The sequence below is a fragment of the Magnolia sinica genome, chromosome 5 (assembly GCF_029962835.1).
Source record: "Magnolia sinica isolate HGM2019 chromosome 5, MsV1, whole genome shotgun sequence".
Classification (NCBI taxonomy): Eukaryota; Viridiplantae; Streptophyta; class Magnoliopsida; order Magnoliales; family Magnoliaceae; genus Magnolia; species Magnolia sinica.
Genome location: NC_080577.1, coordinates 2,544,211 through 2,569,514, shown reverse-complemented (window position 1 = coordinate 2,569,514; position 25,304 = coordinate 2,544,211). Strand labels below are relative to the sequence as shown.

The 25,304-nt window shown below is 39.3% G+C and overlaps 2 protein-coding genes and 2 long non-coding RNA genes across 7 annotated transcripts; 1 reads left to right on the top strand and 3 right to left on the bottom strand.

The window, feature by feature from the left end:
- Positions 1–2,183: 2,183 nt before the first annotated feature.
- On the bottom strand, positions 2,184–4,377 carry LOC131245107 (uncharacterized). 2 transcript variants are annotated; one of them, XR_009170781.1, is made up of 3 exons: positions 3,896–4,377; positions 3,121–3,213; positions 2,184–3,036 (listed from the first exon to the last, which is right to left on the bottom strand). It is a non-coding gene; the product is annotated as an uncharacterized LOC131245107 (long non-coding RNA). The 2 variants fall into 2 exon arrangements; XR_009170782.1 differs by having other exon boundaries at positions 3,121–3,188.
- A 3,072-nt stretch (positions 4,378–7,449) lies between these two features.
- Positions 7,450–8,052, bottom strand: LOC131247181 (dirigent protein-like). The gene has a single exon (XM_058247609.1). The coding sequence runs from the start codon at positions 8,037–8,039 to the stop codon at positions 7,464–7,466; it is 576 nt and encodes a 191-aa protein (XP_058103592.1). The 5' UTR covers positions 8,040–8,052; the 3' UTR covers positions 7,450–7,463.
- A 6,248-nt stretch (positions 8,053–14,300) lies between these two features.
- LOC131247180 (dirigent protein-like) lies at positions 14,301–14,985 on the bottom strand. The gene has a single exon (XM_058247608.1). It carries the CDS (start codon positions 14,983–14,985, stop codon positions 14,431–14,433), a length of 555 nt encoding a protein of 184 aa, XP_058103591.1. The 3' UTR covers positions 14,301–14,430.
- A 916-nt stretch (positions 14,986–15,901) lies between these two features.
- On the top strand, positions 15,902–20,528 carry LOC131245106 (uncharacterized). Of its 3 annotated transcripts, none has more exons than XR_009170780.1 (6): positions 15,902–16,024; positions 17,399–17,446; positions 18,560–18,654; positions 19,392–19,704; positions 20,050–20,180; positions 20,273–20,528. It is a non-coding gene; the product is annotated as an uncharacterized LOC131245106 (long non-coding RNA). The 3 variants fall into 3 exon arrangements; XR_009170779.1 differs by having other exon boundaries at positions 18,470–18,654; positions 20,050–20,168; XR_009170778.1 differs by having other exon boundaries at positions 18,470–18,654.
- Positions 20,529–25,304: the final 4,776 nt, after the last annotated feature.

The window sequence follows — 25,304 nt, the reverse complement described above, 5'->3', positions numbered from 1 at the left end:
ATCCCAAATATCTCATCCATCATTGGAAGCAAAAAAAAATAATAAAAAAAATATATCCATATGCTGGATAGTTTCTTTTTCTTTTTTTTTTCTTTTTTTTTTGGGTCATTGAATGTGAACCATTGGCTAAACCACCATTTCCATGTCACCACCATTTCCATGTCACTAATTAGATTTCCAAAGCATCGTCTGTCAATGATGGGCCCAACAAATGAACTTTCTAGGTCACCATAAGGGCCCCACCTATATAGTTTCTTGGCCAAGCAAAAAAAAGTTGTGTTCAATGGGGCATCATAATTCTTTTGGGTGTGAAACGATGTCTGGCTGAGGAATTCAAAAAATAAAATAAAATTCCCATTTGAAAGCATTTTGAGTTAGCATTAAAATGATTCCTTGATAATGTGATCCCTCGATGATTCTAGGAAGTTATTGCCAAAGTATGGCGGGTACAAGAATACAATGGGATTATAGTTTTGAGGTTTTTAACTGGCCTTCTAATTTGTTTAGAATATGGTTAGGTCTTATTTTTATTTTATGCAAAAGTAGAAAAATGTGAGGGACTGCTTAGGTGAATTTTTTTAATGACTACAATTAGATTGTATGGATAGTTGGGATTTTTCCATACTTATACATGCTTGTAGAGCCTCCTTTGATGATAGTCGAACATAGAATTAGGCTTCTTCTTTTTTTTCTATTCTTAAGAGAGATTCTCTCCCTTTTGGAAGAGTGAATCTCAATTCTTGGTTATGATGCTTAAGCAAATTATTGGGGTGCTAATGCACATCATGGTATGGATCTGGCATAAAATAATAATAATAATAAAAATTATATGATCCAATGGTTTCATCCAAATGCGGAAGTTCATTTGCCTGATGAATGTGATCATTGCTCTGTTTTCAAAATGTTTGTAGATGCACAGCTAACAAATGGGTGGAGCTATCAAACCATGAAAATGCACATATAGGTGTGTAAAAAGATATTCAACATGCTTCAATACAAAGTTCATGCAGAAAGTCGAGTTTGTTTGACAGTGTCCCTGATTGTGCATGTGCATGACCGAAGATCAATGTTGTTAGATGTTGGCCACAGTTGTAATGAAAGAGGAATCGTAATGCACAAAATTATATTGCTTCATGATAGTCGAAGGTTGGCCTGGATTTTGATTTTGAAAATTTGATTTTGCTGGCCCAGGCCCAACCCATTGCCAAGCTTTGTTAAAAGGAGAATATTACATAGGATAGATGCCATTCACATATGAAAAGTATCTTAATATGCTTTAACCCAAAAATCACAAGCTACTTATTGAGAAGTCATGAATTACAAATAAAATTAATGTCAAACAGACTGCTGATTAGAAACTATCCTTAAGAGAAAAAGCAAATTGCCTAAAACAATGGAAGATCTACCATACCTCAATTCCAACATTATGCAAGGCTTTCACCATTTGTCAGAACTAGCATAGCGGTTCATTGGAGCAAAGAAATTTATGGTAGAATAACCCCATGAATTGATCTTGGAGATTATAGTGTTCCAGAAAAATCAGAAACAACAACAAATTTCTCAAATAAGCAAGAGGCCCTTTAGATTGTTTTCAGGTTTCCCTCAATCAAAAGTTCCTGAGTTTTTCACTAATGTGCTAAGACTGCTTAAAGGGAGAAAAAAAAAGAGGAAGAAGAAGAAGAAAATTCAACAAAACTAGTATACTTATTTAAGGCAACATCAGGCCATGTGATTTTGAGCCAACAACCATACAATGGTGTGTGCTAACTAGTGAATGGGTTGGATTCATGAATGAATGGCATTTCTAAATTAGCATGCTTATGAAATTTGGTGATTAGAATTTCTCCAAGGCTATCTTCCTACAATGGGCCCACATACAAGTCTCCTATTCATATTCTCCATTTAAGAGAAGAGAGTGAGTTTCCTGCAACCCTTGTAACAGGGCTCCTTTGCATTGCCCCGAGGGCGTGCAGAATGAGAATTGATTAATGATAAACAATTCTCTAGATTTTCCTTATGAATGGGTGAATATTATTAGGGGGGAAAAAAGCCAATTTGACACAAGGCCCCATCTTTTGCCAATTTGTTCACCCATTCATTAGCAGACCATTATGTGGTTGACAACAACAGTCAGTGATTCAGATAAGCCTTTTGCTTCTTAGATGGGTGACAACGTCCAGTGATTCAGTAAGTCTTTTGCTTCTTCTAAGATGTTATTGAGAAATGTTTATGCCAACAAAAGAAAATTGTTTCGTAAACATACATGAAAGAAAAAATTTCCTATAGGGAATTGTTTTCACAGTCAGAATTGTCTAATCACCACTCTTCATTTTCTTGAAAATTTTCTCAACAGGTCTTACTGACTCTACAGTTGGCACATTTGTACATCTATTTCAACTTTTTAAAACAGTGGTTCACACTATAGATGAGTCATAGCTCATAACCAAAAAGAAAAAAGGAAAAAAAAAGAAGAAGAAGGAATGAATGAAAAGAGAATTAAAGGATGACTATGACCACCAATTGGTGGCCAACATATGAACAGTTAAATGAAAAGTACTCAATTGCTTATTAAGTTGGGAAATGACCCCCTGGGCATTTAAGAAACCTGCGATTATTGGGGAAATTGCTTATTAAGCAACAAATTAAGTATTAACTCAAACATATTTAGTGCTTAATAAGTGATTTTTAAGGATCACAAGTGCTCATTTCTTCAATGACAAACGGGCCCTAAATATTTGAAATAGGTGCAAACTTGATTTCCGCGGACTCCTTTGTTCAGGTTATGAAAGTTACATTCTAAAATCCACTTGTAATAGTTGGAAGGATGCAACCATAAACAGACACACTCCAAGTTAGCAAACATACTAAGTGCTATAAGTAGTCCCTTACAAGCTAAGGGCAGTGTGCTTACTGTTTCTGAAGGGGAGACATTTCAACCCGGAGGATGTGCTCAATTTTTGGAGGCAAAGACTTCTCCACATCCTTGATAACTCTTCGAAGAATGTGAGGCCTCAATTCCTTGTGAAGATTAGCAAGCTAAAGAAAAACCAGTAAACTTCAACTACATATGGAAACAAAATATACCACATGGAACTGAGAGTGCAAGGTAAGTGATAAAACCTCAATGTCATTAATGGAGCTTAGATTCTTGTATTTTTCAACAAAATCATCTTTATTCTTGAATTTCTCTGGATCAAGGAAATGTAATAGAGCCTTGTTACATAGCAACAACAAAGAGGTCAGCTGACACAAATATTATTGCACACATTCAAGAAATCAAACAAGCACCAAGAAATGCACTAAACAGAAACATGACATATAATCTCTCCTTAAATAGCACTGGAAAAGTACTGCTCCAAATATAAGCAAGAAATGTAGAAAACAAAATGACTTGCAATTTAAGTAATCACATGGGAATACAAAATATGGACAATCTGAAAAAAATAAAATAAAATAAAAAAAATAAATAAATAAAAATCAACTGGATCCAATAGGAAAAAAAAATCCTCAATAATAACAGAGCTTGAATCAATGATTGAACATAGATCCAAATGAGCAATGAATCATGCATGATAAACAGAAGTCGAGGAGTTTGCAATGGCTTCATACCATACAGATGGTTAACTGCTAAGTTCTATAGTCATTATAAATTGAAAAAAAAAAAAGCACTAGAAAAACCCAAACAAAATAGTGGCTCATCATCTCCTTCACTTTGTCTGCGAAGGTATCAGCTGTGAGGGCTCTAATAATAAAAACACTGAAAAAGCCCTAATAATAAGTCCCAAAACAGAAAAACCCTAATCGAAAGCCTGACCTAAATGCCGATCCATCAGAAAACTCAAAACAAAAATCCATAATCAAAACCCTAATAATAATAATAAAAAAAAATCCATACCAATCAGAACTGATGGTGGACGATTGCAGGTGGAGATGTTTTTGGTTGTTGATGATGAGGGACGGGCGGCCTCTTATGATGGTAGCAGCTTTCGATGGAGGTTGGGCAGCCGTGCACTGACACATCCAAAACACCTCAAAGACCCTAAACCTGCCCCAATCAAGCCCTAAACCCCCAAAACCCCACAAAATCGAGCAAAAAACCAATGAATCCACAACCGAAATATAACAGAAGATGAGGAAATCCCGACCTTGGACCTCATTCTCGAGGCAGTTGAGCTCGACCCTGACGGGGTCGGAGCCATGAAGGAGGTTGATAAGATCATCAATGTGCACGTGCGATTGAGGAACCCTTCCTACGACCCTTGAAGGAATCAGACGGCAGCAGAATCGACGGCCGGAATGCGTCGCATGAGGAGGACGGGATGGCGAGGAGATGGAGTCGTGGCGCCTGCATTGTTGGTGCTTGAATCCACCATTAGAGATTCGATCTGGTTTTTGTACGTTCATGAAAGATTAAAACCCTAAAAATAGAGAGAGAGAGAGAGAGAGAGAGAGAGAGAGAGAGAGAGAGAGAGAGAGAGAGTCGAGGCAGGTACAAGGAGAGAGTCGGGGGCTAGGAGCGAAACGAGGGATTAGGGTTTTTATATATACAGTGAAATGCGCGGTAACCGTTTTACATAGCGCCGCTGAAAGATGCACCCAGAGTGCCGAGTAAGCACGTTTTTGTTGTAGTGACTACTTAAGTCAGGACTTTTTGGGCTCGAGGCAAGTTGGCTGACAAGGTGAATGGAATAGATCATCCCATGGTGGGCCTTAGGCTATGGTACCAATGGTTATCCTTTCATTTGGTAGTAAAGGAAGTGAACATGTAACAACCGTGAACCATATAACATGACAACACGACCCATATAACATGACAACAACGACCCATGACAACCATGACCCTTGTCACATTACAACCACGACCTATATAACATGACAACCATGATCCATATAACATGACAACCACGACCTCGACCCTTACTACATTACAACATGGCCTTAATCCATAACCTTTGATCTATTTTTGGTAGTGTAGGTAGTGAACAAGTAACAATTTCAACCCTTGACACATTACAACCCTAACCCTTAACACATCACAACCACAACAACCCTGACTCATATAAATTGAAAACCTACTATTTAAAACCTTTTGGGGGCCATATAATTTTTGGATATAACTCTTTTTTTGGCCCATGAAATTAAATTAGATTCTAAATCCAATGGATGGATTATTACTTGTTCACTGCCTACATTACCAAAAATGAACCAAAGGCTACAGATTAAGGTCGTGATTGTAATTAGAGTTGGGCCTAACTAACTTAGTCCGATCCGAAATTCCAATAGTCTGACTCGAACTCGATCCGATCCGAGGCCCAGTCCGGGTCACCTAAATCTGACCGATCCGATGCTTGATTGACTTGACCTGAACTGAGTCCGACTCGGTCAGAGAAATTGAGTCGGATCGGGTTGGGTACGATTCGAATCGTTTTTTATGGTGTGGTCCACTTCAGTCTTCAATATATTGTACTTTTGTGTTTAACGCCTAAAATAATACGCAAAATGGATGAACAACTTAGATAAAACATATACATCAAGGTAGGCCCCACATGACTATGAAAGAAGTGGCGCTTTCTCTAGATGTATTATATTGACGTGCATTGCACGGAAGTGCAGTGACTTTTTTTCACGCAAGTTTGTGACTTGCTATATTGAGGTTAGCAAGTTTTTTAGGTTTGATGGTGGGGTATGTGTTATATCTAAACTGTCCATTCATTTGGCGAGCTTGTCTTAAGGCTCGAGACTAAAAATAAGAATGATCTAACTATCATGTGGACCACACAAATTGTTTAATGGTGAAAATTATTCTCTGCTGCTATTTGTGGTGTGGTCCAGATGATCTTTGGATATTATTCATTTTTTGGACAATGCTCTATAATGATCTCTAAAAATATATGAACAGTGTAGATATAATAAATACATCACTGTGGGGCCCATGTAACTTTGATATCCTTTGAACCGTTCGTACAACTTGGAGCTCGAGGAGTGTCAGTGCTAGTCTTGGCACGACACGTACCCACAGCTAACGCATACAGCCAGCTACATAGATGTGTATGGTACACAAGCAAATCCACTTGTTATTGTATACAGTAAACTCTGTTGGGGCCCACCTTGAATGCATGTGATTTATCCACGTCATCCATTCATTTTTGCAGATTATTTTAGTGGTTGAACCCAAATTTGATGCATATCCAAAGCTCAAGCGGACTATACCACAAGGAAAAGTTGAAGGATCAATAAGAACTACTCCGGATCGGGTAGAATCGGATCGGTCCGGATCCATTTGGATCGGGTTTTTATGTCGGGTCGGGTCGGATCAGGGCCAATCCGAACTCGACTCGAAAAGATTTCGGATCTGGATGGGGCTACCCCGATCCGCACCGATTTAGACCGTCGGTTCGGTTCTGATCGGGTCGGATCGGGTCTGATCGGGTCGGATCCACCGGATCGGGTCTGTTTTGCCCAGCTCTAATTGTAATGGAGCAAGGGTCAATGTCGTAGTTGTCATGTTATATCGATCGTGGTTGTCAATTTTTTTATATGAGTCGTGGTTGTCATGAGTTGTAATTGTCGTGTTATATGGGTCGTGGTTGTAATGTTATCTTGGTCGTGATTGTCATATTATATGGGTCGCGGTTATTACATGTTTACTTCCTTTACTATTAAATGAAAGGATAATCATTGGTACCATAGCTTAAGGCCCACAATGAGATGATTCGTTCCATTCACCTTGTCGGTTAGCTCGCCGTGGGCTTAAAAAGTCCTGATTGGGGCGGTGTTCACTTCTAACAAACATCACAGTGAGCTTGAAAAGTTTCAATAATGGGTGCCATTGTCACAATTATTTTTTATTATATGGCCCACATGAGCTCTACTTCAAGTTGATATTTGTACCTTATCCCTAGAATGACAAGGCAAAAAGGATGGGCAGCGTGGATTATCAACATACATCAATGTGGTCCCCACGAGTTGGGCCTTGCCCACACAAAAAAGGCTTCCCGTGAAATAAGGGGATAATGGCATTTTGGTCTGAAATTCTTTCCGAAGCTGGTCAGAAAGCGACGGTCGGAATATTTGAAAGGTTGATTACGTTTAGGGAATTTGACCATATATAGCTAGGTACGATCAAATTCCCTTAAAAAAAGAAAAAAAAAAAAAACTATTCGGGGCCACAATCCGTTGACTTATGTCACCTTTCAAAGAAAATAATAAGTGAAGGCATTTTACTCATTTCACTCACAGGGGAGCATCTTCTTTTATAATGTTATTGCGTGAATAGCGTTGGGAGAGACAGAGAGCAAAACCAACAACTGAAAAAACCGAGAATTTCAAACAAAACAATTACACAAACCAAAGAGAGAGGTTTCACTTCAAACCCCATTTTATTAATTACACAAAAGCTCATGTCTAATCACCATTTAGATCAGACAAAAACCACCAAAGGCTATTACCAAAATCATTAAAAATCAATAACATTCATAAAGATTAATATCAACCCGAAGGCGGAAATACACTTCTCCCTCCATAGCGTCGGTCGACAATGTGGCGATTCCTCTCGTCATGAAGAAGTCACCCGTCCCACCAATCACCGATATATCCCTGGTCTTGTTCATCAATATGTCAGCCCCAACAAAGTCGATGCTGCCCTTGTGGTTCGTCGAGTTGAAAACGAAGCTGAATGCCACCCACGCGGTGAAGATCTCCTTTTTATCGTAGAAGAACATCCCCTGCGCACGGCCCACCGGCCGCGAATGCAGGTTGTTGTCTAAGGTGATTGGGTCGTCGAAGACGACCATATCACCGAAATGGTTAAGTCCGCTTAGGATGGTACGGTTGCCCCAAGAAGGTGCGGCTACGATGGCCGAAGTGGCGTTTCCCGCATTCTCGCCGTTGTAGATGACGTCGTGGAAGTAGAATACTAGGTGATTGCACGGTTGTGGAAGTTGCCGGAAGGGCTTGTGGGCCATGGATGTGGACCCACATAAGAAGACTACGATGAAGAGAATGGAACTTAGCCTTTTCTCTTTCATTACTTTCTCCATTTTCTTGGTTGAAAGAGAGAGAGAGAGAGATGGTGTTTTGCTCTTTCCTTTCACAATATATAGGGGTTTTTCATGACGAGAAGGTCTGCAGTCCAGTCAGTTGGACCACAAATGACTGTCCATATCCAGTAAATAACTTCCAACCTGTAATATGCATATGGCATCTAAACCTGACTGTCCATATCCAGTAAATAACTTCCAACCTGTAATATGCATATGGCATCTAAACCTTCCAATAGGTTGCTTCCAGCACCAAGTGTAACAATTAATAACATCCACTCATCTCGGCCACACCACAAACAATAACGCTTATCCATTGATAAATAGGAAAATAGAAGTGTGGCTCACTTGGTGAGTAGTTATGGATGATTTTTTGTATAATGTGATCTTCTTGGTGGAGAGAACCTATTCGACGTTTGGATTTTGCATTCACTTAATATGTTGGCTGTTATTAGCTTGTTGGACTGTAGCTTGTGGTCCAGACAGTTGGACTTGAGTCCTTCTATTTAATTATGATGGTTGGCAGAATACAATGAATTACTAATGGTGATTTTTAGCTTCCAAGGTATTATTTCATTTCATTGTCCTCTCAACGGGCAAAGTGGAAGAGAAACTTTGAATACTCTGGTGGAGGGTGATCGATGATCGGCATGCACTTAGAAATTACTTTAAAATTGTACGTACATCATACAAGCAATTCAAATTAAAAAGTCAGGCGTATCATGACCTAGTAATTACAATTATTTGATTGAATCAGGCTGGTAGACATTGAACGGTAGATGATGGAGAATATCCCATCGTCTAATTTCATCAAACAAGTGTCCGCAAATCAGAGGTTGGAATTGCTCAACCAATCTGAACTTTGGCATTCTCCTTGAAGCAAGTTGTTTCCTTAATCGGTTTAATTTGTACCATTTCTAACTGCCTGCGTATCAAGCACCATACGCAGCCAGAGTATCAAATTACTACCCACGGAGGAATTATAGTGCCATGGGCTACAGTGGAGTGCAGTTTGCCGAGGGTACTTGATTTCTAAACCATGACCTAGGAATCCAGGCCGTTAACCTGATGGGCCCTACTTTTTTGGGGGATTACTTAAAATTCTCCCATTTTGAAGAAAACATCCTTCAATCTTTGGCCATGTTTTATATTGAATGTGGACCATCACTTAATTTTTTTTTTTTGCTCTTCCTAATCGATCAAAAGGTTAGTATAGTGCAATGTGGAAGATTTTTGGGAATCCCATCCACAGCGGGACCCATCAGATCAATGGAATGGATCATTGAACCAAGGGTCCACGTGTGCCCATCATGAGAACCTATGGCTCATCAAGATACTGTAAATCTTCAATTCCGATTTTTTACTCACACCTTTGCTTACGACCCAGGCCATCATGAAATTTGCTAACCCCACATGCATGATACAACCACTTCACACGCATCTTTACCGACGCGGATCGCGTGCGAGTAACTTAGCACGCTATCGCCTGCTGAGTAAACTCCGTGGGGTCCACTGTGGTGTATGTGCTTTATCTATGCTGTTCATCTATTTTTAAAAGCTCATTTTAAGGCAGGAGCTCAAAATTGAAGGATACGCAAAGCTTAGGTGCACACACTACAGGAAACAAGGGCTAATGACGTCCACCATTGAAACCTTCCTAGGGCCCTAGTGATGTTTATTTGTCACATATATCAGCTTCATCTAAAACTTCTGTAGCCCCGGGAAGCTTTCAACGGTTGTGGTTCAATTCCCACTGTTTCCTATGGTGTGGTACACTTGAGCTTTGGATGTGCTTCATGTTGGGCTCATGCCCTAATGTTAGCTCGAAAAACGGATGGATGGCATGGATATGACACATACATCGTTGTGGGCTGCATAAAGTTTACTCAACATGCAATCCGCATCCCACCTTTACACCTCGCGCACACACTTGTTAACATCGATCGCATGCGTCTGGATTCGAGAGTCGTAAATAAGGTGGGTCCCACTGTGCAAAGCACTGATGCGAAAACCAGACTGTCCGAGTTGTCTAGCGGGCCACACGAGTAAATTGAATGCGTACGTATGGCAAGTTTTCTTAAATCATTTGACCAGGTGGGGTCCCACTCATGCACTGCTCCATGTATCACATACATGTAAGATCTAGATGAGGATCTACTGGGCATTGGATATGAATGATCGATGAAGAAGATGGCCTACCTATTTGTGCCACCATTGCTGTTAAATCGGACAACTGAGATCTTCATTTCCTTACACCCCTTAGAGAAGACGCGATGGGCTTAAACTTCTGTCCATGATGTTGGATTGGGACCCAGTTATGATTTATACTATGGAGGGCAGAGGAGTTTGAAACCCATTAAAACTCTTCTCCATGAAAGGCTTCACATGAATTGGTAATCCCAATTCCTCTAAGATACCGTGTGTGTATTACAATTGTAGCAGTAGTTCACACCTTACATGAATTTATGAATGCATCACAACTTAGTGGGGCCCATTGGTGCACTCGATCACATTATCTAACCTTTAGATTAATCTAGATTGTTGATCAATAAGGCTCACCTTATAGGATTCTTGCATTCTCTAACTTGGGCCACATTGATCAATGTTAATGATTAATCTTTTAAAAACTTTTTGAAATTTTGTTTTGTTTTGAGAAAACATCTAAATAACTAACCAATATAATTGTTGGATAAAATAGGTAATGTTATGACAATCTCATTTATCAATATTGTTAGTATCGAATTAAATGTATCATGCCAAGTAATAAATTCCGCTTTCATGATGGATGAGACTGTGGTTGACTTTTTTATGCTTTTCTAAGACAGCCTCACCAACCATCATGAAGATGTAGCCTGAGGTGGACTTGCATCCGAGTATACTATCAACTCCAAATGATCAGATCCTCTACATATGAGTTCGAAGTCTTTTATTCTTTATAGATACCGCAATACTTTTTTTATAGCTATCTAATGCAGTATTACTTGATTTGATAGATATCTGCCTAACATTCCAACAACAAAGTCAATATCTAGTCGCATGCAGACTTGAGCATACATAATGCTCCCTACTCCTGATGTGTATGGAAATTTCTTCATTCGATTTTTATCCAAATCATTCTTAAGCATTGGAATTAGCTAAATTTGTCATCATTTACAATGGGCGACTGACTAGGAGCACAATTTTACATGTCATACCTTTCGAGTACCACAGTAATATAGGCTCTCTGTGACAGATTGAGCAGTTCACATGATCTGTCATAGCAAATCTCAATGCCGATGATATAAGAGGCATCACTAAGGTCCTTCATTTCAAATCTTTGAGATAAGAATTTCTTGTTGTCGATCGACATCTTGATGTCACTACTGGTCAACAGAATGTCATCAATATACAAAATCACCATAATGAAATTACTCTCACTGATTTTAAAATAGTGGGCCCATATCTGTGGTCCACCAAATGCTTTGTTTTGTGTAAAGATCGGCCACAAGCTTTACTGAATTAGGCTCATGATAATGATCAATCATAAATGAAAACTTTATATGTCATTTGATTCCTTTTTAAAATATTTATTACTCTAAGCTTTGTCGGGCATGAATACTTAGCTACAGGCTATAAATAGATTACAAGTTATCCAAACACATGCAATTGTTCACATATAATCATATCATAAGCTTACAGTCAAATAACACAGGCTGTAAACACTTTACACCTATAATCGAATTACATCTTAATAATTTTATAGGCATCCAAACGACCCCTTAGTAAATACACACAATAAGATGTTTTAATTTCTAACCTATATTTGGTGAGAAATAAAAATTGCCTCAAAATTTGGTTAATAGGGTTGACTAAAATTTATGAGCCCTACCTTGATATATGTGACTTATCCATACTATTAAACTGTTTAACTAAAATATTTTAGACATGAGCCAAAAAATGAAGTAGATTTGAAGCTCAAGTGTTCCACACCACATGAAATAGTAGTCCAAAAGTCATCCAACGTGGAAAGCTTTTTCTTTCTTATGGCTCATGTTAACATTTGTTTGTCATCTAACTTGTTCATAAGGTCATTGAGATCCATGGATAAAGAGAAAACACAAATATTAACTTAATCATAAACTTTTAGGGGCCCAGGAAGTTTCCAACCGTGTGTTCAATTCTCACTATTTCTTATAATGTAGTCTATATTTGAGCTTCAGATCTATCTCATTTTTTGACTCAATACTCTAAAATGAGCCGGCAAAAGAGGTGGATAGCATGGATTAGGTCACATCCATTATGGTGTGCTCTACAAGTTTTTATATTTTCTGCCTTATTTAACTTTTAAATAAGAAGGGTGCCTGTCAACGTGTACCTTTAAAGAAAGAAGGGTGCCTGTAAACGATGCAACTTAAAAACAGAAGAAGGGTGCCTGTAGACGTGTAACACGCAGAAGGCTGATGCTATTGCAAGAGAAGCCAAACCTGATCTCTCCACTTCTACCAATTTGGTAGGATACGCGACGGATTTGCATCAGGTGGGCCGCACACATACATTGAGTGGACCATTTGATTACTTTTTAACTTTCCAGTTTCTTGTAAGGTCCACTTTATGACTGAACTGGCCCGGCGTGTTTTGGGTTTCACTAGATGAACGACCCAGATCTTGCCCGCACGTCCCACATTGGCACGTGGCTGTGATCAGAGTTAAAAGAAATGGTTTCTTGGACTGTGTGTATGGAAACCTTACCATGCACGCCATTGCACTAGGACTTGTCATCTTTCAAATTGCCAATCTGATCCGTCCATTACATCTAGTCTAATCATCTATCATAAAACTCACAGAAATCGGATGGTCCTCTCTTCTATATATGAACGATCTTGTCTATAGAATTCTATAAGCTACTGATTCAACGGGTTGGATTATCTGATCAATAAGTTTTTTTCTTTCAGGTAACATATGAAGAGCGGAGAGGACCTACTGGACGGTCCAGATAGATGATGTGGATGCCAACGAGTCCAATTGCAAGTATGTGCATGGTAAGGTTCCCATGCACTCAGCCCCATGAAATTTTTACCGCGTATGGTGCGTGTCGGATGACTAAAAAGCGCTCATCCATTAAAAAAGTTAACATCAGTTAGGCCACATGTTGGGGAAACGGATTGGCTACTCCCCCTGCCACCAGCCCCGTGGCTGATGGTCGGTGCTCTGTGGGCCCCAACATGATGTATGTGTTTCATCCATTCCGTTCATCCATTTTAACAGATCATTTTCGTACTTTTTCCTAAAAATGAAAGGGATATAAAACTCAGGTGGACCACACTACCGGAAAACAATAGCGATTGGCTATCCATCATTAAAATCCTCCTAAGGCCCACTGTAATGTTTATTTGACATCCAATCTGTTTATTAGGTCACACAGACTCAGATTAAGGGAAAAAATAAATATCATCTTGATCCAAAACTTTCATGGCCCCCAAAAAGTTTTTAATGGTCGACCTTCATTCAACACTGTTTCCTGTAATGTGGTCCACTTGAGACTGGGATATATCTCATTTTTGGTCTTATGCCATAAAATGATCTAAAAAAAATAGATAGACGTCATGGATGAAACACATAAATCATGATGGGGCCCACAGTGCACCGACCACCAGCCATTGGCTTGGGATTGCGTTCTATCCCAGCCAGAGCTTTGAGTGGCCAACATGATGCATAAATTTCATCCACACCGTCCATCCATTTCTTCGTGCCATTTTAATTAATTGGACAAAAAAATTAGGCGGATATAACGCTCAAGAGAAACACACCATAGAAAGCAGCGGTGATAATGATGCTCACCGTTGAAACTTTCCTAGGGCCCCTTCGATGTTTATTTGCAATCCAACCTATTTATAAAGTTACATTGACCTGGATGAAGGGAAAGCACAAAAATCAGCTCGATCGGAAAACTTCTGTGCCCCAGGAAGTTTTTAACGGTAATAATTCAATCCCCATTGTGTGGTTATCCTCTATCCTGGATCTGCCTAACTTTTGGGCACATGCGCTGAAATTGTACGTAAAACTTGATGAACGGTGTGGATAGAAACCATACATCACGGTCGCATTCGATGTAATAAAAATACTAGGCGGGGCCACAATCCGTTGAGTATGTCACCTTTCAAAGAAATAATAACTGAAGGCATTTTACTCATTTCACTCACAGGGAAGCATCTTCGGAGAGATAAAGAGCAAAACTAACAACTGAAAATACTGAAAATTCAAACAAAACAAAGACATTTATTACACAAACCAAAGAGAGAGGTTTCATCTCAAACCCATTTTATTAATTGCATAAAAGCTAATGTCTAATCACCATTTAAATTAGACAAAAACCACCAAAGGTTAATCACCCAATTACCAAAATCATTAAAAATCAATAACATTCATAAAGATTAATATCAACCCGAAGACGGAAATACACTTCTCCCTCGATAGCGTCGGTCGACAATGTCGCCATTCCTCTCGCCATGAAGAAGTCGCCCGTCCCACCAATCACCGATATATCTCTAGTCTTGTTCAACAATGGGTCAGCTCCAGCGAAGTTGATGGTGCCCTTATGGTTCGTGGAGTTTAAAACGAAGCTGAATGCCAGCCATGCGGTGAAGATCTCCTTCTTATCGTAGAAGTACATCCCCTGCGCACGGCCCACCGGCGGCGAATGCAGGTTGTTGTCTGAGGTGATTGGGTCGTCGAAGATGACCATATCGCCAAAACGGCTAAGTCTGCTTAGGATTGTAAGATTGCCCCAAGAAGGTGCGGCCACGATCGCTGACGTGGCGTTTCCCGCATTCTCGCCGTTGTAGATGACGTCGTGGAAGTAGAATACTAAGTGATTGCACGGTTGTGGACGTTGCCGGAAGGCCATGGATGTGGACCCACATAAGAAAACGATAATGAAGAGAATGGAACTTAGCCTTTTCTCTTTCATTGCTTTCTCCATTTTCTTAGTTGAAAGAGAGAAGGAGAGATGGTGTTTTGCTCTCTCCTTTCACAATATATAGGTTTTTCATGACGAGAAGGTCTGCGGTCCAGTCGGTTGGACCACAAATGACTGTCCATATCCGTAAACAACTCCCAACCTGTATTATCATATGACATCTAAACCTTCAAATAGGTTGCTTCCACCACCAAGTGTAAAAATCAATAACATCCACTTATCTATGCCACACCACAAACAATAACGTCTAACCATTGATAAATAGGAAAACAGAAATGTGGTCCGTTTGGTGAGTAGTTATGGATGCTTTTTCTATATTTTGATTTTCTTGGTGGAGACAACCTATTCGACGGTTGGATTTTGCATTCACTTAATATGCTGGGTGTTATTAGCTCGGTGGACTGTAGCCTATGGTCCAGCCAGTTGGACTTGAGACCTTATATTTAATTACGATGGTTGGCATAATACAATAAATTACTAATAGTGATTCTTCACTGCCCTTTCAATGGGCAAAGTGAAAGAGAAACCTTGAGTACCTGGTGGAGGGTGATGGATGATCGGCAGGCACTTAGAAATTACTTTAAAATTGTACGTACATCATACAAGCAATTCAAATTAAAAAGTCATGCGTATCATGACCTAGTAATTACAATTATTTGATTGAATCAGGTTGGTAGACATTAAACGGTAGATGATGGAGAATATCCAATCGTCTAATTTCATCAAACAAGTGTCCACAAATCAGTGGTTGGAATTGCTCAACCAATCTAAGCTTTGGCATTCTCCTTGAAGAAAGTCGTTTCCGTAATTTAATCGGTTTAATTTGTACCATTTCTAACTGCCTGCGTATCAAGCACCATACGCAGCCAGAGTATCAAATTACTCCCCGTCTCGTGCTCCATCTCCCTCTCCCTGTCTCGTGATACCTCTCTCTCTCCCTCCCTCTCGGCGCATCGTCTCCATTGCCACCTTTATTGTCCCCAGATCTGGTGCGGCCAGCAGCTCCCGCCCTTCATATCTTTCCTGGCAGGTAATCATTTCTCTCAAATGGAGATTTTTGGTTTTTATTTACTGATCTACAAATCCGCAGATTATAGAGGAAACAATATTGGAATTAGCGGTTTCCTAAAATCTGTAATGGGAAAAGGATTAGGGCTTTCCTAAAAAAATCACTTCTATAGTTTGTTGGTTTGATTTTCTTATGTGCTTCTCATTATTCATGATATGTACTTCTCATTATCCATATGTTCATGGCCCAAATCACAAGCAGATGGTGTTATTCATTTGTTAGTGGTTCAAGTTCAAATTCCGATCAGTGGTTTAATTTTCATAAGTATGTTAGTGGGATGTGATTTCTGAAGCAGCAGTAATGAGGATGAATGCTCTTTTGGTATTGAGAGTTATGGTGTCTCTGTCACAACATTGGAGGAGCTGTTTCTGAGAGTTGCAGGATGTGATTTCAGTGAGATTGAAAACATTGACCATAATAAAGCTCATTTTGGGCCTGATGTTGTGGTTTCTGAAGCCACCCATCATTATCCTCAAAAGAAGGCCCCCGGTTTCAAACTACTTTTTGGGAATTATAAGAAGCTTTCGGGAGTGATATTTTCTACTGTGGCAAGAGTTTGTTGTATAATTTTTACTACATTTTTCAGTTTCATAACCTTCTTAAACGTTCAATGCTGTAGTTGTGGAAGCATTACATGGTCTACATTTTTGCAACATTCCAGTGTTCTACTAAAAAAGAGGGCGATCTCTGCTCGTCAAGACTGAAGGACAGTTGTTTTCCAGCTTCTTATCCCTGTTGTGTTCTTGTTTTTTGGGCTTCTTTTTCTCTAGCTTAAGCCACATCCTGATCAGCAATCAGTGACCCTTACAACATACTAGTCAAGGTGTGTTGATTTGAATTTTGATACTCTAATACATTCAGTTGCATGTACAAAAGAGTTTATTTTAGTCCAATCATGAGATAAGTGATGCCATATTCTCTGAGTTCTAAGGATGGTTCTGTTTTATCTATAGGAAATTTGAATCTATTATTTTAGCCATTCATCTCTGAGAAACCTGCATCGTTGCATAAAAGTATGGATCATGATGTCCTGGAGAAAAACATCCTCATTTTTTCAATCTTTTGTTCTGTACTCTTATTTCTAACTTGAAACCAGATTCTAACTTGCAAAGTTTTCTTCCACTCCCGATTCATGAACTCTCTTTCCAGAAATAAAGCTAGATTTTATGCTCGCATCGGTTTGATTTTTACTTATTAGCCAACCCCAAATAGGTGGGAGGCAAGGCTATGACGAAGACGTCGATGTCGACTACGATTTGATTTTTACATGGATGCTTATTCAAAAAATGACATATGTAGAGTTGTTGGTTGACATGAGCTGGTTTTTGGCTGCAGGTAGTTGATTATGGAGTTCATAAGCTTTGGAAATACAATAATGTTGAGGTATTTCATCTATTTCCTACCTCAGGCAACTCGTCTTTGTCCAAGATAAATCAAGATATCTCAACTGCTTCAATTTTCCTACTGTTTGGGGCAATTTCTGAATGCTAGTGAATCTCAAGTCCAATGCCCTAAGGTATCTGAAGTGATGAAATAAATTGTTTGGCACCCTAGCCCTGGAGATTTTTTTGACGTATAGCAACGTCCGCGACTTGTTAGCCTTATACAAGGTGGCCCTAATGGAAGCCACTTGATTACCGTCTTCATTGCTGACAACTAAAAGAGAATGGTGGACATTGGTTAGGTTCAGTGAGGATTGCTCTCTGATATCCACCAGGGAACAGTCACTTCCCGCAACAGATTGCAAGATCATGAACTAAATCATGCATCTTGCAACTGACTATGTTCTTGTGCCTTGATTCTATTGATTTGTAATGAAAAGTTAAAATTTTTTCCCCTGCTCTTTGATCTTTTAAATGAAAAGTTAAATTTCTCTTTAAATGTGCCTCGATTCTATTGATTTGTAATGCCCTTACCATTTAGTCTTCTATTAAATTTCATGATTGTTTTTTTTTCTTTGAAGGGAAATGTTTGAATAGAAAGAATAGCAGTTCCAATTGGTTTTTGTATCTTGTAGCTTCAGTGGGCTTCTCTTTTGCAGCACCAACGGAGAATCCAGAGCACTTGTCTGTTGATTCTTCTTTTTTGGCCAGTCCAACGCCTCTGCCCATCACTTGTCAAGTTAGATCTAAAACGTGACAGAACTGTGGTCCATCACCCATTTCAGCAATTTTTCAGATCTTCCTATGAGGATCCACGGGCTGGTCTTCCTGGACAGGGTAGGGCTAGGATCCATCAGACAGCAACCACTTTAAGGTGGTCTGCGGTTTTGTTCTGTTTCTTTTGTATGTTTTGCTCCTTTATGATAGGTCCCTCCCGGTCCTTCCGGGAGGAGGCCTGAATGTGTCTAGAGGTTGTAAAGTTTCTGTCCAGTTATATATGAATGAGATTTTTTTTTTTTTCAAGAAGTTAGATCTAAAACATTCTATAGAAGGATAAACTACACGACAAGAAATAAAACCCCACCAATGACTGCGACAGTATACAACGTGACAGAACTGCAAGCTGCTACAAACAACTTCAGTGAAGACTACCTTCTTGGAATGGGTACTGTTGGTCCCATCTACAAAGGCATGTTCCCTGATGGCCAGGTATTATTTTGTAAGATATATGTAAAGAAGGCCTTTTTTTTTTTTGTAAGATGTATTCTCAATAGATAATAGATATGACTGTGAGGTTTTAGGTTCCCAGATTTTGGTTGTGAATATTATTGAGATGGTGCCGCTGTCTCTACGTGAAGAAGACCTATTTCTGTATGTAATTAGCAATGTATCTCATTTAAGGCATCCAAAAATCGCAAACCTTTTAGGCTACTGTGTGAAGCATGGGCAGCACTTCCTCGTCTATGCCTATGTCGGCAATGTGTCCCTTGTCTCCCTGCATAGCACTCAAAACATTGGCAAGACTCTTACATGGAATGATCGATTAATCATGTAAATGTCATATGGATGTACCTGCACCTCTTGTATGACTTTTGTATCCAACAAAGCATCTTGTATAAATGATAAGTCAGGTTTGTCTCTACCAGCACAAATTCAGTTTAGATATCATCTAGATGGCTTTGCTGCCGTACGTGTGAAGTGCATGTTTTTGTGTAGAACTGACGGCAGTTAGTACTACCAAGCCTGCCCCTGAGGTTGCTTTTTTATTATGAGTTGAGCATGCTGTGATTCATTTTTGAAACCATCTAACTTAATATGCTTGGATTCATTTAAACAAGTCTTGGGTGGTCTTGTTTCCCTTGTATATGCACCTTTTTGTGGCAGTGTAGTTTCTCTTTTCATGATTTTCGTGTCAATATTCTTATCTAATTTCAATTTCCTTGCAGTGTGCGTGTCTCGAATGAACTTAGGGGCTGGCCGTCCAAAAGCAGCAGAGTTTTCGGTAGTGGTGGCTGTTTCTATGTTGGCATTGTTTGGAATTCTCTTCACAGCTGCAGTTCTCATCCCCAGGAGCTACTTCCCAAAGTTGTTCACTGATAAACCAGAGGTCATAAGAGAAACAATCAAGCTCGGGTATCTTCTGGCAGCCATGATTTTTCTCAACAGCATTCAACCTGTTCTACATAACTTTTCTGGCATGGCTGTAGAACTCAGATCAGAAACAGAGCTCCAACAGATGGGATTAAGCATTTATTAAATGTATGATCTTCAGCCCTTGATATGTTTCAATATACTCGACGTCTCACAGTTTTTTTCAAGTTGGGGCGCATTGTTCAGTGGTCCAGATCATTGGTCTAACACATCCCATCGTGGATTGAACATAACCTAAAAATCTGATTGATTAGAAGATCCTAGCCACACCAATCTTGGGCTTTTTTCTTTATTCTGTCGCTAATAAGAGGACTGACATACAATGCAATGGACCACTCCACATGAACTAACTGAAAACCATTTCGAATCCAGAGGTTGAGAGTCCTATAATTCATCACAGGCATTAGAAATTCCTTGTTGCCATCTGACACAGTCAAATACTTCCATTTGCAGGTGTAGCAATAGGTGCAGGTTGGCAATCCTTAGTTGCCTTTGTAAATGTAGGATGCTACTATCTCTTTGGATTACCGATGGGCTCCTTGCTCAGATACAAGTTCAAGCTTGGAGTTTTGGTTAGAAGCAATGTAGGTACCCCACTGGTCTTGGTCTAATTATCATTTTTTAGGGAGCAATTTCAAAATTAATACTGAAATGTGGTATCTCTTTGTTTGGCTAGGCATCAAAATTGGAATCCACCAAGAGATATTGCTTCATGCTTCAAGAAGAACCTTCCCTGCTTTAAAAAAGCACAATGGAAGTACACACGTTGTGGCTTAACTTCTAGCCTTGCATGCATGTCTTGATTTGAGGCTCGTGTATGTAGATCTTAGCATGTTTTATTGTTTCAGATTGCTGGGGTAGATGGTTGGGACCAAGGGTTCTTGGTAGGGCTGATGATTCTATAATTTCTATTAGGGCATGTACTTCAATGGTAAGAGATACCATTTTTTTTTTTTCAAGGCATTCACTATAGTTATTGACCGTAGCCACATGAAACCTGTAGCAATTACTAACTTCAGCCTATTTTTAGCTACAAATATAATCCTAAGCCGTTTCTTTTGAGACATGGAAAATATCACTACGGATGTAAACCGTAGTTATATCTTTAAGACTTATGGCTACGGTATCAATGGCTACGATTGTACTACGAACGATAATCATAGCCATAGATATTTAGCTATGGTTTTTATCCATAGCTTTTGACCTTAGTGCAGATTCTTTCCACCCCTATGTCACATTCGTGTTCCTGTAAGTATATGATGTAGTTGTCTCGATTTATTGACATTCTCTCTCTTTTAGGTCTTCTCAATGGATCACCCTCTCGAGTGTGATTTTGATTTCCCACATCAATGAGTTGTGCAGGAGGTTCAACGTGGTGTTATACAGTGGTTGCGGGCTCGACTGCAGCATTTATATCCGCATGATCTGGAGTGACTATGATCGTAATTACAATTCTTTTTTCCTCAAATACAAAGTTCGGTTCATGCTTCCACTATTTTTAGTGTCCTCAATAAATTTGGTATTCCCAGTTTTAACAATAATAATAGAGTGGGAATGACAGTAGAATTGATAGTCCTTTGACCTTTTCGGGTACCCAATAAAGAAACAGCTCATTGTTCTTGAATTATTAGAGTGTGGCCCGGTTGAGAAGGAACACTGGATGATGATTGGTTTGGTTAATGGGAAGGTGGGGCACGTGAATGGTTGCAAGCACAAACTACTCCACCAAACACGGTATATTTCGTCTTAGAGAAAGAGAAGTCTCATATACTTCTAACAATCTAGCTTGGGGTGTACAAAACCAGAATCAGAGATAGGGAGTACAACTGAAAAAAGTGAATGTTCAACTTATTCGAAACAAACATCAAAGTGTTGGTAAAGTAAGTGTTTCTTGTACACAACGGAGGATAGAAGAAAACGATAACGAAACAATCAGATCTATCGGGTTCAAGGCTCGACTTGAATAGTCAATTTCTCAAGACAAATTTGCTACCATTTTTCTAGAAGTTCCAGCAAGTGCAAACGAAGGAAATCCGTAAATTGTCTTCAGGATACAATGAACTCTCAATCCGATTTTCAACACAAAAATTTGCATATTTAAGTGTTGAACAGATCTCTAGTTTTGACACGATATGCCTTAAGACCTTCAGAAAAAACTCAGCAAGACATCAGATCGAGAGTAATTGCACAGAAGATGATATAACCTTAAGGATTAAGAGTTTCTACTTCTGGATTATAGTATCCAAGATTTATATCAATTGAAAGGTTATGGATTTCTTCCTGAAGAGGTGTTAAAGAGCCTCTTCAAGAAATCCATACTCATTCACAGTAAATAATTGTCTTTCCATAAAAGGACATGACTCTTTATCCTATGGCAATTATTTTTGTACTCATTCAGACAAGAGCAGTTATCCAATAGGAAAAACTGTATCCACATAAGCGACATGTGGCATAGGTGCCATGTGTACAATCATGTCACAATTACTCTCAATCATAAAAAAAGGTAATAAAACATCAGGGTAGACTCCCGTTCAATACCAGTCGAACCATGGCCGAAAAAAGTTTGAACCGTGTGCTAAGTGCGCTTAATAAAGAGCCAAAAAGCGCCCAAGCAGCCCTACAGCTCACGCCATGTGCGTGGGTGGTGCTTTACACTGTTCTCGAGGAGATTTGAACCCTGGTTGCATAAGCAAAAACCCATTCTCTTACCGACTGACCTTACACACTATTTATGGAAAGTTTAAATAATTAATAAATTTATTTACTTTCTAAAAATAATTTTTATTTTTGAAATTTATTTTTATTATATAAAACACAACACAAAGTACTTATAGTGATTGGGTAGATCTCTCTCTCCACCTTACGTTTACTGAGACTTCCTTTTGCAGTCAAAATCTGAGAAGATAAGCTAGCATTTCTAGAGGTTTTCGCGCACTCTCCACACGCATGTGGGGCTCTAGCTCGGTGAGTAGGACACCTTGATCTTGGTCCCTTGTATGTTTATTATAGACCCCACATAGAGAGATAAGCGGACCTTTCAACATTTGTGACGTTTTGGCCGCCAATCACTTCTTCAATCTCTCCCCACGCCAATAGACAGCATTCCCCCTAAACAGTGGACGGAATACCATTACTCTAAAACAGTCGCGGCCAGTCGTCTACGTAATACACAGTATGTATGAAAAATGAGCTGTGCAGTGCGAGCAGCATTTTGGACGATTCGGATGTTGTACACGTTTGAAACGTTTCCACGTGCGCGGGTGGACGGTGATCCTTTCCATCCATCTAGGCGTACTTGAAAATTCCATTGACAAACAGGCGCCTCCCAGCATCAGAAATTTCTCCACTGGAGAATAAATGATATGATAGATTCCCGTTCATTAATTCCTTTGTGGGACCAGGTTAGCGAATCTGCAGTCATCGTAGACCGTTGGATAAGTGGGGCCTCCTGCAAAATGGTCTTGCCATCCATTCCAAGCCTGGATACCGTCGGCACTGTTCCTAGAAATCACGTTTCTCGAACATGATTTGAAAGATTACAAAACCACGTTCATCGAAATGCAAGCACATGTGCCCAACATAACAAGCATACGTGAGATCCGAAGCAACATCAGTTGGGCCATGTGGCTTAGATCCTAAAGAACCGGCCGTTTCACTCCTCATCTGGGCCACAACATTGTACAGAATAAATGGATGGCTGAAAAAAATCTTGTTTGAATTGTCCATTTGTTATGTACATTGAATCTCATCTGAGCACTGAAGAGGCATGATTTTTTTTTTAGCCTGAAGATCAAATAAGTGTGCAGGCTCGATAGAGAGCTTAGATCTTGCACACGCGCTCCAAATTGGCACGTGTGCTTGTGTGTGGATGGACAATGCTCTAGACCCTCTGGTTCTCCCAATACTAGAGAAAAAGAGAAAAAACGCACGGGGAATATTGAAGAGGCCTGTTCTTCAGCAACATTTGTATGATAAGCTCATATACAAGTACGTGGGTGGGCCCCACCATTATGAGTGAAGGACATCCACTCCGTCCATCATGTGATCACATTCATGTTTTCATGTTATCTCAAAAAATCAGGCCTATCCAATAGTAATGTGGGCCATGGCATGTAAAATCAGGTTGTTTGGCCCACCTTACTTTTAGAATGGCCTGATTTTTGGGAATTCCATCCATCCTAATGGGGTACATCTTATGAATGGATTGGATGGCATGTAAATAGCACAGTGGGGCCAACACTCAATCTGGAAGGTTTTAACGGTGGGCTTCCCCTTCCCAACTGTTCCATGCCCTATGACTCACCTAGCTTTGGGATAGCACTGAATTTTTTTGGTCTTCCGGTAGAACTTTATGGGGCAAACCTTATGGACAGAGTGGACGTGGGCCCTTTACGTCACATCGGCCCCCACACGTGTCGATGCATAGCAACAACCCTCCGCGTGTCCAGTGCCAAATGTTCGATGGTAATATGCCACAAATCATACCAGTCTGTTTGATGATCTTAGCCATCTATTTAGAGGTTTTTGCCAGTTTTCAGTAGGTTGCTGGCTGGATTTCTTCCTAACCACCCATTTGAAATCTGAATAGTCCTTCGATCAGTGCGTTTGATCAACTGACTGGTGTGAATTTTTGGGCCATGCGCACCGATTGTGGGCATCAACACATGAAAGGTTTTGGATCTCGCACGTGTCAGTTATGCACGTACGGATATTGAATGCCTGATATCTAACTTAGTACCAATTCTTCCTCAATCAAAGGACGTATAAGAATCACAACGACCATTCATCTGGTGGGCCACTTGGTGGATGTATCCTAATCCAAGCATCAGAGAGGCCTATATATACATCAAGTTGCTACATGCGTATGTTGAAGGTGGACCATTGTTACCTTATTTGCAACTGTATATACCCCTTTCAGTTGATGAGCGGACCAGATGAACTTTTGAGCTAAATAACTCTCATATCTCATGAACAATGCCCGCTAAATTATTTAGACTTATACAATATTCTCACATACAGGTTTGTTCTTAATAGAGTAAAACTTAAAAGTGCTTTCCAAGGCATATGAATTTGTTCATCTAATTGTATTGTTTTGGACTAGTTATTTTTATATATTATTATCTTAATTGGGTAAGAAAGAAAAGATACATTATAGAACATGGAACAACTTTGACACATATGCCTGTTAATCCATGTGGCATATATGATAAGTTTGAAGATTGATAATGAAACATGTGGCTGGTAAAAATAAAAAATAAAAAACAAAAATTGCAAAATATAAACAGTCAAACATATAATACAATGCAATACTGTATATAAATATGTTGTTTTTATTAACTATTAAAATTTAGGAATATATTGTCTTTATTTTTTTAATTAATTATATATAAATTGAATTAATATCCTATAGCTAAGTTATCAACTTCGGTCCGTCTCTATAGCTTAGTTGTAGACAGGGTCATTCAAATGAGTCCGTAAGTAGTAAAAAAAAAGAAAAGTTATCAGCCTCAAATTTCTTACACCAGGCATGACAGTGCCTATTTGTGTTCAATGTTGCACCACAACTACTATAGTAGTGACTTCCCTGCCACATATATGGTATTTACTTCAAATCCAAATCACATAGATGGTGGAATATTATAGATGGATTAACCCAAAAATTACATTGGACGGTGATAATGAAAGTACAAGTTAGCAATGGATATTTG